General features: G+C 41.1%; 1 protein-coding gene and 1 long non-coding RNA gene across 2 annotated transcripts in view; both read right to left on the minus strand.

The window, feature by feature from the left end:
• ERICH3 (glutamate rich 3) overlaps window positions 1-767 on the minus strand; it is a 50,080-nt gene extending 49,313 nt beyond the window's left edge. Inside the window, exon 1 of the mRNA XM_067563320.1 lies at window positions 600-767. Within this exon, the coding sequence (XP_067419421.1) occupies window positions 600-619 (20 nt within the window). The 5' untranslated portion in view covers window positions 620-767. The remainder of the gene's footprint in view (window positions 1-599) is intronic.
• A 2,195-nt stretch (window positions 768-2,962) lies between these two features.
• LOC137163234 (uncharacterized) lies at window positions 2,963-15,053 on the minus strand. Its single transcript, XR_010922665.1, has 3 exons — window positions 14,788-15,053; window positions 10,488-10,693; window positions 2,963-6,674 (listed from the first exon to the last, which is right to left on the minus strand). It is a non-coding gene; the product is annotated as an uncharacterized lncRNA (long non-coding RNA).
• Window positions 15,054-15,220: the final 167 nt, after the last annotated feature.

Genomic DNA, 15,220 nt, shown 5'->3' on the forward strand with positions numbered 1-15,220 from the left:
TTTGCTTTCTATTAAGAACTGCAGTTGGGTTTTAGTAAGAGGTAGCAATGGTTAAGCAACAATAAAAGATCCCCTGAGAGTCAAAATCTGTATTCAAACAAGTAAACCTAAAGAAGGAAGATATAGAAACCCTAGTGTCAATACAGCTTTTTAATATTAAATGACTGCCCTCTCCTTTTCACTGCAGTACTCCAGGAGAATGTGGAATAGGTCAGCCCTAGTTCTCCCAGCTAGCACTTCTCCCTTCCCCCCCCGCCCCCCCCCCCATATGGATACTTTTCTGTACAAACATCATCCTGCAACCACCAGTTCCTGCGACTGAGGTTCTAATGCCTGGTGCCAGCGCCTGCTTCTGCTTCATTGTGACAGGTGTCATTACAGGCAATTCTTTATTTAAAAAGCAATGGCAGCTGAAAACATAAAGGACTTCAGCATCTTCAGCGAAGAAATCCTAGGAACAGTCTTTCTGGGTGCTTTGAAATAGTTCTCCATTTCACCCTATTCATTACTCAATCTGCCACCTTCGGCTTCCCCAGCCTGGGAGGCGCAGCTGGCCCAACCGCCGGGCTGCATAGCTGGAAACTTCAGCTCTCACTTACCCAGGGTGAGGGTGGCTCATTTTTGCAGGCTGCCCTTTGGATGGTGCCGGAAATGCGAGGAGAACTGCCGCTGGGGGGTGCTAATGGCTGGGGGCTGGGTATCCCGGGCAGCTCGCGCTGCACACAGCGCTCGCGGGCCGCTCCACCGCGCACAGCCCGGCCAATGCCCCTACGGACTCAGCCTCCCGCGCCTTCGCTCTGCCCCCAGCCGCCTGGACCAAGCCATCCCCTGCGGTTGCTAGGGGAGGACCACGTGGTGATGCTTTGGCGGAGGCGGGCAGAAAGGCGGTCCTCGCCCGAGGGCTCCTCCGCTGGTTGGGGGAGCGGGGCTGCCACTCACGCCGTTTGCAGGCCGGTTCCCCAGGCTCCGGCGAGCTGACAGCGGCGCACACACACACACACACACACACCCTGGGCTCGCTGCCCCCAGAGGAGCTACCGCCGGGGACCATTGGGAACGCATTTAGCTAGTGCGGGTGGTAAAAATAGCTTCAGCGCGCAGCACTTCACAGCCCGGTGCCTGGCCGCGTTCAATCATTGTGTGCGGGGAAATGCAACGGGAGAGAGGGGCTCTGTCCCACCTGTGACTCCTTGATCATTGGGGCCTTCCCAGGGCTGCACGGCTCGGTCCAACCAGTCGACCGGACTATTAGTGCTGGTTTCTATCGCCCCCGCTTTGCACAGAGCTTTGCCGCCATATACGATGATGCAGCCCCGGCCCTAAGGCGTTCACACGACATCGGGAGTTCTCTGCATGCAGGATCAGAACTAGATAGAGATCACCCAAGGCCGTATGCTCAGCCAGGATCAGACCATCGGGAAAGGGAGACCTACAATAGCAAATGAGCATGGGAAGGCAGCTCTCAGCTTTTAAGGAGAGACGGTGGAGTTGCCTGGCTCGATAATTCTCATTAATTAGGATTTTTCTATAATCAAAATGATCAGGCAGCCCCGAGTAAACACAACTATCTGACAAGAGGTACTGGGACCTATTCTCCAGGGGCTACACCTCCTATGATGGGCCACATGTTCTGATCTATGTATATATATTAGGTCCAGCTCTCTGACCTCCACTGAATTGACACCATAGACTTTTAGTAGGTGGACAAGAGCCTAGGTGTCATTTGGACAGATATTGAAATCAAATCTCCATTAAAGTGTCTTGCTGCATTGATAAAGTCCCAATGGAAATCCTGCTTCAGACCAGATATGTCAGAATTTAAGGTGTTAATCCAGCCAGGCTTTTCTGCACTTGCTTAACTTTAAGCATGTGGAACTATTCACATGCTTAAAATTGTGCATAAGCTTTACTAGACCAGAGAATTAATCCTACAAATATGGGTTCACACTAGGTCTCTGAACTATCTCCAGCAGCACCCTCCTAGACATAGTCTAAAAGTCTCTGATTCCCTGGGAATAGCAATAGAGAGAGCAGGTCCGCTAGCCCCTGGCCCCAGTCCCAGAGCACCATACCAGATCCACACAACCTTGCAACATTCACCAATCTACTAGCAAGTTCCCTAACACCAGCTATGTTTGCACTGAAACCACTGCTGCATGCTTTCTCCTCATCGTTTAGCCCTTTGAAGTCAATGGGAATATTTAGTAAAAACTAAATTAAGTTAAAATCAATTTTATTCACTATTAAAATGATTAAGAAGTGTCTATACAGGACAGTTACACAAATTTAACTAAACTGATTCAGAAACAGATATAGTTAAATTGGTACAATTTCCTTATGTATACAGGATCCACAGTTGGTGAAGGAAACCAACTGTCAAAAAGGAGTAGGATAAAGACTATAGGGTCATAGGTAGGGTAAAACCATGTTTATTTCACCACCACTACTCACAGAGATGACTCTTGCCCTTCCTTCATGTAAGTGCTTAAGGCTGTCCTGTCTTGTGTGCGTGCAATCCTGGCCCCATACAAATCGCAGCTGCAGCTAGACGCCATGGTCCAAGCAGCAGCTTCACTTTTATAACATGACCATCATTTTTCATTTCTGAGAGCACCCTTTAGAAAACAGCTTTTGGTAGAGCTATTCTGGCAGTGAAGCTGGTACAGTGCATTTTTTGCATCAAAACAACTGGATCAGAAGAAACACGCCTGTCCCACCTTAGTGATCTGCACCTAAAATAAGAGTAATACACCAACCTATTTACCAAAGGAAAGCCACATTGTGGCTCTGCTGATGGAGGTAGGGGACCAGGTGGTGAAAAGCCTGAAAACAAGCCCAGGAGAAAGAAGAAATAAGTCAGACCGTATTTTATATTTTTAAATTAATTTTTTAGTCACAGCAAAAGTCAGGAAAAAATAAAATTGGAAACTGCTTTGTATAGTATATATTTTTATTTATTTAATATGACACAAGGATGAGGTAACAAGGAGTTTTTTAAAGCGGAAGACAGCAAGGGATCAAAAAACAAAAGTGAATACATGGTACTAAATAAAAGCCTCCCAGAGAAGGTTGTAATTACCTATCTGGAGCTGGACAGAGTTCATCTCAGCATCAGTAATAGTGCATGTGTTTAATGATTTCAGAAAATCCTCACTGGAGTGAATCAGTGCTTACAGCGAGTGTTGTTGGCTCACTACCTCAATGATGGGCCCATCATAGCTCAGACAGGCAGAGATGTCGTTTGAAGTTCACTCTAGTATTGTGATCTGGAGCTTTATGTCAGATGACATTATTACTGCTGACTCATATGAACTCAGGATTTTCTAATGCCATTTTCTAATACACACCTTCTCTTAACCATTGCTTATCTGTTCTTTGACTTATGGATCAAGGCCTGAAGTCAGGGTTGCTCAAACTGCGTTACTGTGGCCTGCATCGGAAAACTATCAGGAGCCAGATGCAAACATGTAATTTGTTAACCAACTTACATTTTTATCAGAAGTAAACGTATACCCCCCTACTAGTTTCTCATGCCATTCTAGTCATCTATTAAGAATGATGCAAGAAATTTCCTTGTTGTCCATGTTAACCAGTAACAAAAACCTGGACTCATCAACTTTGTCCTCTTCAACCTGAAGGGAGCTGGCAACCACGCAAGTTTTATAGTGAATCTCTCTGGATTCAGCTTCACATTGCAGGACTGATTTAGTGCTCACGTTGGTGAGAATCAGGAGCAATCCCTGAAGTCAGCGGAGTTACACATGTGTAAGAACGGTGAGCGTGAGGCTGAATTAAGCCATGAAAGCAAACAAAAACATCCCAGTTCTTTAGAGAAAGCAGGTGAGTAATAGTTGTTCTATAGAGGTTACTTTCAAGAACAAGGAAAGGGTAAATTCTGCTCCATTACACTGGGGTAAGCAATTCATCTGCTTTAAACAGATTTCACACGAATTCCTGACCATATACAAACAAAATGGAGTGGGGGAGTGAGGGCAGGGAGGTGGAGCAACTGAAGACCTCTAAAGCAACAAAATAATCTTTTTTAATAGTAATTTTCTACAAAAATTTTAACAACTCCCAAGGCAACAGAATAAGAGAAAGGTGACAGACATCCTAAAATATGGGAACCATTGGATTGGGGATAAAAATCTAAATTAAGCCTTATGTCAAAATATAGTTACCCTTATAGCGGTGCCAGGCAGTAGTGACATTGCATAAAAATACATCACAAGCTCCATTCAGGCAGGTACCTTGAAGATCTGTTGAGAACCTAAAACAAAGCTAAAACTGACTGACATTGTTCTTACAGTCTTTTAAATGACCTCTGAGCAGCTGTCAAGACAATAACAAACCCACTTTGAGATGGTTATCTTGATATTTGCTCACCTACTGTGTGTGTGGTGGGGAGGGGTAATGAAAAGGTGACTTTAGTTATCTAAAGGGTTCCAAAGAGAGCAAAATGGGTTTTCTGTACACATTATAAAAAGCCATCTAAAGAAAGGGAGTAAAAGAAAGGTTGTAAGAAGGGGATAAAAATAAAGTAAGGGGGTAACTTTGATCAGGGAAGTCGTGTATACTGCAACCAAGTGCCTAAGAAGCATACACCATGCATCAATGGCCAAATCCCACTACATGCTGAATGGGAGTTGAAGGCATACGGGGTACTGCATTCTGGAGCAAGCCTCCCAGCCCAAGTCTGTTCACCTGGCTAACAGGGATCATACTGGTACTCTAAAAATAGCTGGAGCTCAGGCTCTGAAGCCTAGAGAGGGGGGCAGTGGACTTCAGAGCCAGATCGCCCGCCTGAGCCACAACTTCAAAGCACTGTCTATACAACTATTTTTAGAGCACTGTCACAAACCCCAGTAGCCCATATCTGTTGACATGGGTTGGGAGGCTCACTGTGTAGTCATAACCTCAGTAATTTGCAGGGTTAGATTGCATACAAGCAGATTTTTAAAAACCCCAGTGGTTTCCCAAACACATCCATAGCTCATGTCTGTTCAGCATGAAAAACTTTACATGCTCCAACCACTCCTTGGTGTACAAGTTAAAATGGCCAGTAACTGAACCAGCTTTGTAAGAGGAAGATTCTTTTGGGTTTGTTCGTTCTATCCGGCATGTATTAAAACTCTGTGGTCTTGGAAAGAAACCACAGTCAGGAGCATATGGCTTGTTTCTTCTCTCTCAGTAAGCCTACCCTGTATCCTCCCCAGTGTAAACTGCCAGCTGGAGCTGGCACCTTTCCTATTGGCAGTTCCACACTCTAGAAGTGCAAGATCTTATCGACTCTGACCCCTTGATCTGGGCTATTATCAAGCACAGCAACCGAGACCACACCTTAGAGAAATAAATCAAGATTTGGAAAGTGAAGTTAATGGCTATCCGTTACTGAAATAGAAAGGTTATGTTGCCATCAGAAGAAAGAAATCGAGAAGAATACATAGCCCTGCACAGATTGTTAAAGGGAAGTGTTTAATAGCCAGGAAGTGACATGGAGAGTTAGCACGGCTTCCAGGCTTAGTAAAATCAACAAGTGCCTTCCAGCATAGCTCCCCTCTTTTAGCTTTAGAACAGGGGTTCTCAAACTGGGGGTCAGGACCCCCTCCAGGGGCCACAAGGTTATTATTGGGAGGTTGCGAGCTGTCAGCCCCCACACATGCTGGGGCTGTGGCTGTCAGCTCTGTGCTGGGCTGACAGTCAGAGCCCTTCAGAGTTGGGTGGCTAGAGAACAGCAACTGCCGGCCAGGTGCTCTGAAGGCAATGCCACTCCCTGCAACAGTGCAGAAGGGAGGGTGGTATGGCATGAGTCATCACTTCTTGGGGCAGAGGGTTATCACAGCCTGAAATATTTTCAAAGGGGGTCCCGGCAAAAAAAGTTTGAGACCCCCTGCTTTAGAAACACTTTCCTTACCCCGCACAGACTACCCCAATCACAGAGTGCGCTGGAAGGACTATTCTACTTCAATCAGACGGCTCTTTAATGAGGTGCTGTGAGCCAGATCCCCAGCTGTCATTTTATCCCTTTTGCTCAGCGCTACAAAGAGGACAGAAAACTGTGCTAAAGGGGCAGCTGGGGACTCCATGGCATAAAGGACTCTCTGGGTGGTGCAGCCAGCACAACCCAGATACATCGGAGGATCTGACTCAAGGAGTCTCATTTTCTGCTTCAGATAAACCAAGGAAACATTAAGGCTTGATGGTGATATTACAGTGTCCAAACCATTTGTGCTTGCAGTTGTCAGTCCCTAAAACGTTGATCATGATTATTCTGAAACACCACATATACAATGTGTTAATGATATAATGCTCAATTTCTTTTTATGTATAGGATTTGATAGTCCACATAATATCCAAGACCCACAGAGACATTAATGGATTTATCCTCACAATAAGCTGGTGACATAAGGGAGTAGATTTATTCTCCTCAGTTTACTGATGAAGAAATGAAGCAGCTTCCCAAAGGTCAAGCAGGAGTCTGTGACAGAGTCAGGATTAGAACCCAGATCTCCTAAGCCTCAGTCCCATCCTATGAGAACATTCTTCCTTTCAGTTGCAGGCTGGCTTCCTCCCTCTCTCTCATCTTTATTTTCGGTTTTTTGTTGAGCTCTTTTTTGTTCACCCTAGTCAATTTGTTGTTAATATTAAAATTTTCCCTCTTATTTGTGTGGTTCCTAAAGAAATGAGCAAAAGAATTAAAGGTTAAGTTACGTTTCAAACACTGTCTAATATATTGTTATTATCTCCTTTCAAACAATGGCAGGAATGATAGGTTACATCAGTGCAGAGAAGCACGAACTATATCAAAAGTGGTAGAACTAGTATGACACCTTCTGGTGAGAAACCCTGAAACAAACTATTAACAGCAGCCACAACCGATGGACAGGAATATTACCTCAGTATACTGATCATACGAGACTCAAAGTTAGTTCGATACAATGGTGTCATCAAACAAATGAGATGCAAGAGCAATTAATGCATCTTTCATCCACGTAATCCATCTTGTCTGATTATGATGGCATTGGGGAGGGTAGAATGGGGAAAAACTAATATAGGGAATATTTAAAAATCGGAGAAACAAAACTATAGTAAGGGGTCAGAAGAGATCAAAGCTAATACAACACTTTCAGAATCAAGGCAAAGTCAGAAAGTCTTATGATAGGTAAAAGGGTCTGATTAGAACAGACAGATGTGGTCTAAAGGGAACCAGGAACTCCTACTCTCTAATCTTTTACTGGATTCCCTCATCCAAACAAGGACTAAACATTACCAATTGAAGTGCACACACAGTGGCACCATTTCCTAAGTGCCATTTTCAGTGCTCTGTCCAATCTAAAGGAAACCATTTCCTTACCAAAGCTGCAGGAAGAGCTCTGCTAATTAGATCTTCAACAAGCAGAGCTTCCATACTAAACCCCTTTTTTCTGACAGCTTATAATCATTGTGCACCTCCCTAATTACTGTTGGGTATTTTCATTCATCTCACTATGCTACTGTTTCCTTGTCCTCTTGCCAGAGGCAAATTTGCAAATTAACAGATGTCAAAAATAAGTGTCACTGATGTATGGGGGACCTGTAGGTTTAAAGACACATTGTGCTCTTTCTATCTATGTACACCATCGTTACCATTTTTCTCACTTATTCCTGATGTTTCACTTATTACATACTCCCTCTCCAAATGCCTCTTTCAAAAATAAAATGTGAATTGAATACGTTCAAAGTTGCACTGCAGTGTAATAAAAATCCAGTGACTAATGTAACAAACGGATGTATCCAAGAACATCAGAGAACAAATAGGCACAATTACAACTCAAAGGAGTAGAGGTAGTGGGTGGGAAGAGTCATATACATCCTGAACATAAATCTGATCCTAACATAAAAGAGAAAATCAGTTTAATTTGGAATCTCATTGATGTTTGAGAGTCAATTGACTGGTATAGATTTTCACCAAAGAACCACCACCATACTAAGCAGCTGTCACCTGCAACGAGAAGATAAAGTTTAATACAGTCTGTAATACTCCTTTCCCAAAAGAATCTAGTCACCTGTTATGGACTCCAAGAATGTGCAAATATGTAGACATACCCACTTACAATATATCAGCAAGTTTCCTTCTCAGAACCACATCCACTTATACTTTAAAATGTTTTATGATTTATATTTTCTAGTTTTTCATAAAAGACAGAATATCCTCGTTTCTAATCCCAGCTCCGACTGCGTGTCTGTTTACTCTTCTGTAAAATTAGGATAATCATACCTACCTACTTCAAAGTGATAGTGAGAGGATTAACTCCTTTTTGCACCATACTTCAATATTTAGTCTTGAGAGAGAGACTTGCTGACATATTCATGAGTGGTTATTTACAAAGAAATTTGTGAGCATTCTAGAATGGCTAACACATTACAAGTGTCATAAATTTATTTGGGGAAGGACCATTAGAAATAAGATTGATTGTTTTTCTCCTTCTTGCTGTACTTGAAAGCTGTTTAGTAGAATGGTAATTCTTTGGTAGAAAAACAAGCTGGAGTGCTGATATATGAATTTTATAAGACCCATGTCTAGCTCTCACAGAATAATACCCAGAGGGCCACATTTTGAAAAGATGCTTATAAATCTGCATTCAGAATAGTTCGCATAAAACAACTCACATTTAGCTATTCTGCGTGCACACATAAATCCAGGTTTTGCACATAAAAACAATTCTGCATGTCAATCTTGCTGGCACAGATTTAAAGGGTGGGGTGAGTCCTCTTTGAAAAGTTGGCCCCAAATCCCAACTTTTTAATAGGCCTCAACTCAGCCTCTGTTTTGCTCCCACAATTATTTGCAAATGAAAATGAGAGAGTTCTTAATCTTATCTGATCTGTGGGTCTAATCAGATAGATGTTAAATGCCATCTTTGGCATTTGCTGTCATTTGTGACCCTGAAGTATGAACACTAAACAGAGTACACTTTAAAAAAAGAGTAGCTCTAAATGTTTAAAGGACTCAACACTGTATAAGGAAACTGAACTCTCTGCTATACGGACGAAGACTCAACACTGTCACATGGATCAACTGCTGCTCTTATTTGCTAGTTGGTATGTTAATAGGACCAGAAGTATTTCCTTACCCAGGGGTTTCCAAGATGTGGAATTACAGAGTCCAACTGCACAACTACATTCTGACTGAATGAATGGGAACAATAATCAGCAACTTTTAGCACTAGCCAATTACTCATCCACATCACTTACGTGGCTAAAAACGTGTGAGGGGTAATTTCTCTTACACCTTCCAATTCAGACTGAGTAGAGAAACAGCTCCTCATTGCTGCGGAAAGCAAAGTGGAATGAGCTACCTTTTATTCCTTTGGCATCTGCACAGAATTCTAGAACATGTAGGGTGTACATACTGTACCTTTGAGGAAAGTGAACTGGAATCTCCAGCTATCCTACTTTCTCCCCTCCCAAGCATTTCCAAAAAGGAAGCATTGAAATATTAGTCTGAAATCGTCAACTCTAAAAAGACCCTTTATCCTTTGCCCAGGCATTAGAACTATTGCACAATGGATGCAGTGAACTCAACTGATTGCTTTAACTACCCAACAGTGCCCAACATATCAAATAATGCATGTTGTCAAAGAAACTGCATCAAATCTACCATAGCCATAACAAATTTAAGTTCTTTATCCTTATGTTTTTGTAAGAGCAGGACATGAATAACACACAAACTTAAACCAAATAAAATCTAAACTTATTAACTAACATGACTTTCCACAAGGTTAATAATTATATGAAATGGTTATGCAAATTGAATGTAGACAAGTTATCAATGATAAGGTGAAACTTATGCTTGCACATAAAAACAACAACTATAATCAAAACAGTAAGTCACTTCAATGTGAAATACCATATAATCACACAATACAAGTGGCATAAAAAAAGGATACAAAGATAAAATTAGTTGATTAAAATCTAGTTTGGAGATATTGCCAGAGAAGACATGATTGCATTTGAACCACATTTCCCATGTATCGCATGTCCTAAAACAAATCAGCTAAACCCTGAGCATGTGGGCAAGACTCACCAGCCAGACACACAGAAAGAATTCTATAGTAACTCAGAACCCAACCCATCTAACATCCTATCACAGGCCATTAGGCACATTTTACTACTAGTAGTCAAAGATCAGTTAATTGCCAAATTAGGCTGTCCCATCATACCATCCCCTCCGTAAACTTATCAAGCTCAGTCTTGATGCATCCTTCTCTGCACCTATTCCAGTTTGAATTCATCTTTTTTAAACCTTGGAGACCAGAACTGCACACAGTATTCCAGATGAGGTCTCACCAATGCTTTGTCTAACAGTACTAGCACCTCCCTATCTCTACTGGAAATACCTTGTCTGATGCATCCTAGGACCGCATTAGCTTTTTTCAGGGCCACATCACATTGGTGGCTCATAGTCATTAATTAATAGTCATGAATTGCTTGGTAGATTCCCTTACCTGGCTGATACACCAAAAAAGTCTATATTCTTTGTTGTTGCCCTTAGAATCATACTTTCTGAAAATTATGCCTTTGTTTCATAGCTGTATCTGGAGTAGCTCCACCAAACTCAACAGAATTATTCCCAATTTGTGCTGGTTAATCTGAAGGTAGAATTGAGTCCTAAGAAAAGGCTGAATCAGCTCTACTGCAGTACAGAACAGACCTGGACGAAAGAAGAAAAAAACCTGAAAATGTTGTATTTTTCCAAAGTTTGAAATTTAGAACTAGGAAACAGAAACACTGAACACCATAGGCAAAGTTACACATACACTTTTTCTTCATAATACTTTCCCATTTAAGGAGTTGCTGCAGCTGCCATGTCACACAACCATGCCCGAGAGAGAGGCTTGATCCATGAGAGACTCTGTTAAGTTGGCATTAATGCTTGAAAAAGCATGAAAGCCCCAGTATAGGAAGCTGTTTTGCAACAACATTCAAGTCCAGTTTCTTATGAAAGCTTTACCATAAGAGAAGTTCTGTGATAATATCAATGAGCTATTTCTCAGTTTCTTCCCACAAATTAAAAACTCTCACAAACCAGAGAAAACAGCCAGGGCTGGGAAAGAAGAGGTCCCACATTCTAATTCCATGCCTGCTGCTGACTCACTGTCTGGCTTTGGACAAGTCACTTCACCTTTCTGCATCAGTTTCCCTCTCTGTAAAATGGGGATACTATTTACTTGCACTCATGGGTGTTTTGAGGACTACTTAGTTAATGTATGTATCATACTTTGAATATGTAAAGCACTATAACTATAACAAGTATTATTACCGAAATAAGTCAGGCAGCAAAACTCACTACCAAACATCCATTCAATATAGTGTGTTAAAAAATAATCACAGAGTGCATTTCTTAAAGATCACATCTCCAGTATAACCCATAAATCAACATTTTCAAGTAAATTACAACACAGGAGTGCCTAGCCAATTATTAATATATTCCCATAAAATTACACAGGCATAGCAAAATGTGCATACAGCTTTAAATTAATCAAACACCTCAAATAAGGAACTTTTGTATTAGACTTCCTTAGAAGTGAATCAAGTAATTCAAGCTATTGTTCTACTGCTGAATTAATTCATTACTTCAGTTGAAGTGATTTCATACTTTGTTTACTGTAAACATACCAGTTGAGAGCAACAAAATTCCCAGGTCAGTAGGACTGGGGCAGTGTTTCTGCCCCTGCTTTAGCCATACCTGGCATCTCCTCTGCCTGATCTTGCTCCAAAACACAGGGCTCAGTTCTGGGGCAGGGGAAGCAAAGAACTGTGAAGCCAGCTTTGCAACCCCTCATATAGCACTTCCCAAATCCTAGAGCGGGTGTTGCCCAATCCTAACAGCATCAGCTCCCATCCTGACAAGCTCCTATCCTCTCCATCTTTTCTGATCTGTGCCCCACAAAGTGGCAAACACACACACGCACTATCCAGTGATCCAAATCCCACAAGCCCTCAAATATGAGTCTTCTGCATTACAGCTCCTCAAAGGCTAAAGGTTTGATTCCCTCTCCATGACGGTTGTGAGTGAATCTACCAAAAACAAACCAAGAGCATAATGATCTTAAGTAAATGAGGTTTGTTAGGAAAGAAGAGAAATTTAGATAAACGTAGAATCAACCATATGAAAATATCTCTAGACACATGAAGTGGCTGAAGTCCTTTTGGATGCCCATATGCTTTCCATTGAGTTGATTTTGGACTGTGCCTGAAGTAATTTATAACACCCTCTCTGGACCCAAATTTTAATGAAACATGACCCAGGCTTTCCAATAATTTCATTTTACCAATAATTTCTATCCTGTATCAAATATGAAATCTTGACAGATGACGTTCCATCTGTCACAAGGAAACCTGCCATTAGTTACAGTTGTCCTGGTTCAGAGGGCTTATTGTACTTTAACTTATGTTCTGGCTAAATTAGCTACCACCATCTAATTAGCTCAATCTGTTACAAGCACTGGGGCCAAATTCAGTCCTAGTGCAACTGGGAGCAACAATTAAATCACTGGAGTCGTACTTACCTGCATTGATTCTGAACTCGCTCCTCTCTGTCTACAAAAACAACAACAACAAAAAACCAGAAAAACCATTTTTCTTAAACGAGATGTTTAAAATACTCTTATGGCTAGCAAGGTATTGCTCTGCTCTGAGAGTATTTATTGTTAGAGCCACTAGAAGCAATTCTGTTTTACCCTTCAACTACTGCAGTAATTTATACCACTGCAAAAAAGGGGGGAAAATGCTTGATTTGGCAGCATTTTATACTGGTGTAAACACCACCACAAGGTGCAACACAACAGATAATCAGGCTACTAACAGATTTCACCATTAAAGCAAGGCCCTTCTCTACACTTGGAAAATAAGTAGTAAGCCAGATTCTTCACTGCCTTGTACATTCTGGTCTGATACCATTCTACACCTCCCTTTGCAGAGATATGCATAAGTAGGCAGTAGAGAAATCAAGACACAGGTATCTAGTATACTTTCTGAAATGGAGGTTTAAAATAAATAGTTTGGCCCCATCAGCCCTAATGACCAAGCTGTTTCAAATCTCATTTGGAGTATGGGACAGAGGAGTCCTATGATTGACAGTTGTCATTCTCATCACTCTTCTTGAGTACACAAGGCCTGAGTGCTCAAATGACTTGTGTGCTTACATATCCAGTATTCTTCTGATACCATTTGCAAGCTTGGCAAATATATCTTGATTCCAATTACTTAGAGCAAGACTGCAAAAACATTTGATGAGCACCGATTTTTTTAAAAACAGGTGTCCTCTGCAGTTCAACGGTGAATATTAGAAAGTCATCAAACAGCTCAATACTAATAACGCCTGACTTTCTGAAACGAGGGCAACTGTTTCTTCATGACACATAGGTAAAATGGCTAAATAATTCCATGCCCAAGAGACTTAACGAGTCAGTTATTTTTCCCAGTTGTGCACCCTGAGATATCTGCGGATCATTAATTTAAGCACTTGTTCACTATAGATCAAGATGCTGGAAAGGAATATGAATTTTAGGTTTATAAAAAATATGGCATTTTAGTGAGCTGTGGGGACAAACCAACAGAACATTTCAATGAGTATTCCCAAATGCAGTACAGGAGACATTTAGAAGTTGTAGAAGATTCAGTTTCACTGGTTTTTCTATATTACTTTAGAGTAAGTTAAATGTCAGTAGAAATGAGTGGCCAAAGAAAGCACAGAGAAAAAACAGAAGCATCATGGGACCGCTACCCTTTTAAGGCTCTCAGAGAAAATCGTGCTAAGTTGAAGGATGTAGGGGGATTATAATTCAAGATGGGCTGAACCAGACAAATTCAGGTTATATACTTAATAAAACAGATGAATATTTTCACAATGGAATTGCTACAAATTCCTTTCTAGTGGAGATCTTTCGATACAATGGAACAGACTACTGACAGACTCCAATTCTGAGAACTCTTCCTTAACCTTGGTAGAAATGTTCTGATAGTTTTAGTAGTATCTGATGTTCACTGCGAAATTATCTCATTAAGGGAAGCTCCTGTGATATCAAACAGTACTTTAAAATGTAAGCTGTGAATGTCCACCTATCACAAGCACATTGTGTTTTATATTATTTGGATTGTATCTTGAACAGTTTTAATTATATTAGCAGTGTAATCCACTATGTATTTAGAAGAGATTAATAAGAAGTCCAGAAAGTTGTATGGAGCACTGTGCAAGGGTGCAAAGGCACTTCTTTGTCCCTGGCAAATAAATTAATCAGGTTTCCAAACAGGACCAGGTGAGAGGCTGCTTAGGAGAAGGCAATGCGATGAACTCGGAGCCATAATTCTGAATTAGACAATAGGAGCCGGGGAACACTGTTACAATCTGATGTTTTGAATGGTTGTGTACTGCCCAAACATGAAGTTTGCCCAGAGACACGAATGATTAACTCAGTATGTTTTTACTGAATGTCTTCAGCCTATAAACAGTTAAAAGGATGGTGAGAATGAAGGAAGTGATATGGACTAGTTTGTTATCTGCTTGTCTCTTTAATAAAATAGGTAAAACATGCTGTCAGATGAACGTTTAATGATCAAGAGCCCTTTCCTTGACTCATAGTTACACATATAAATGGTAGCTTTTGGATATGAAAATTATTTGTTTCACAGTAGGATGTCTGGAGCAGCCTATATAGAGGCAACTGCAGGGAATTCATTTAAAAAAGGAAGATCACTGAACCAAAGAACAGGTGTAAATGATTGATATCGACTAATTGTACTTACGGTAGGCTCCTCAGAACTAAAAGGTCTTTGGTGAGCCATGATGCCAACTCAGTGACAGCTTTCAACTGGCAATGTTCCAGTTTAATTCACTGTAACAAAATGTTTTTCCTGTCACTTGAATGACAATTGTATTATATACATAAAACAAATGCTGCTACTTTCACCCCTATGGAATTCAAAACAGATTACACACCAAATGTTACAACTAGTGCAGATTTTTAGAGCAAGACTCTCTTCTGGCATATCAAGAACTAGATAATACAGTTTGAATCCATATCACGATCTATTGGTATTTAGAACCAGTGACCAAAATATTTCATATTTGCTTGTAATATGAGATAGTATGGAGAACATGGTACTACCAACTTCATTTGGTGGACTAGCCCTAGGATAGGAATATATTGATCAAAGACCTGTACTCATATCATGATTA

This window comes from Emydura macquarii, unplaced genomic scaffold, assembly GCF_026122565.2.
Source record: "Emydura macquarii macquarii isolate MOO-44397 ecotype Brisbane River unplaced genomic scaffold, CSIRO-AGI_Emac_v2 contig_2481, whole genome shotgun sequence".
NCBI lineage: Eukaryota > Metazoa > Chordata > Testudines > Chelidae > Emydura > Emydura macquarii.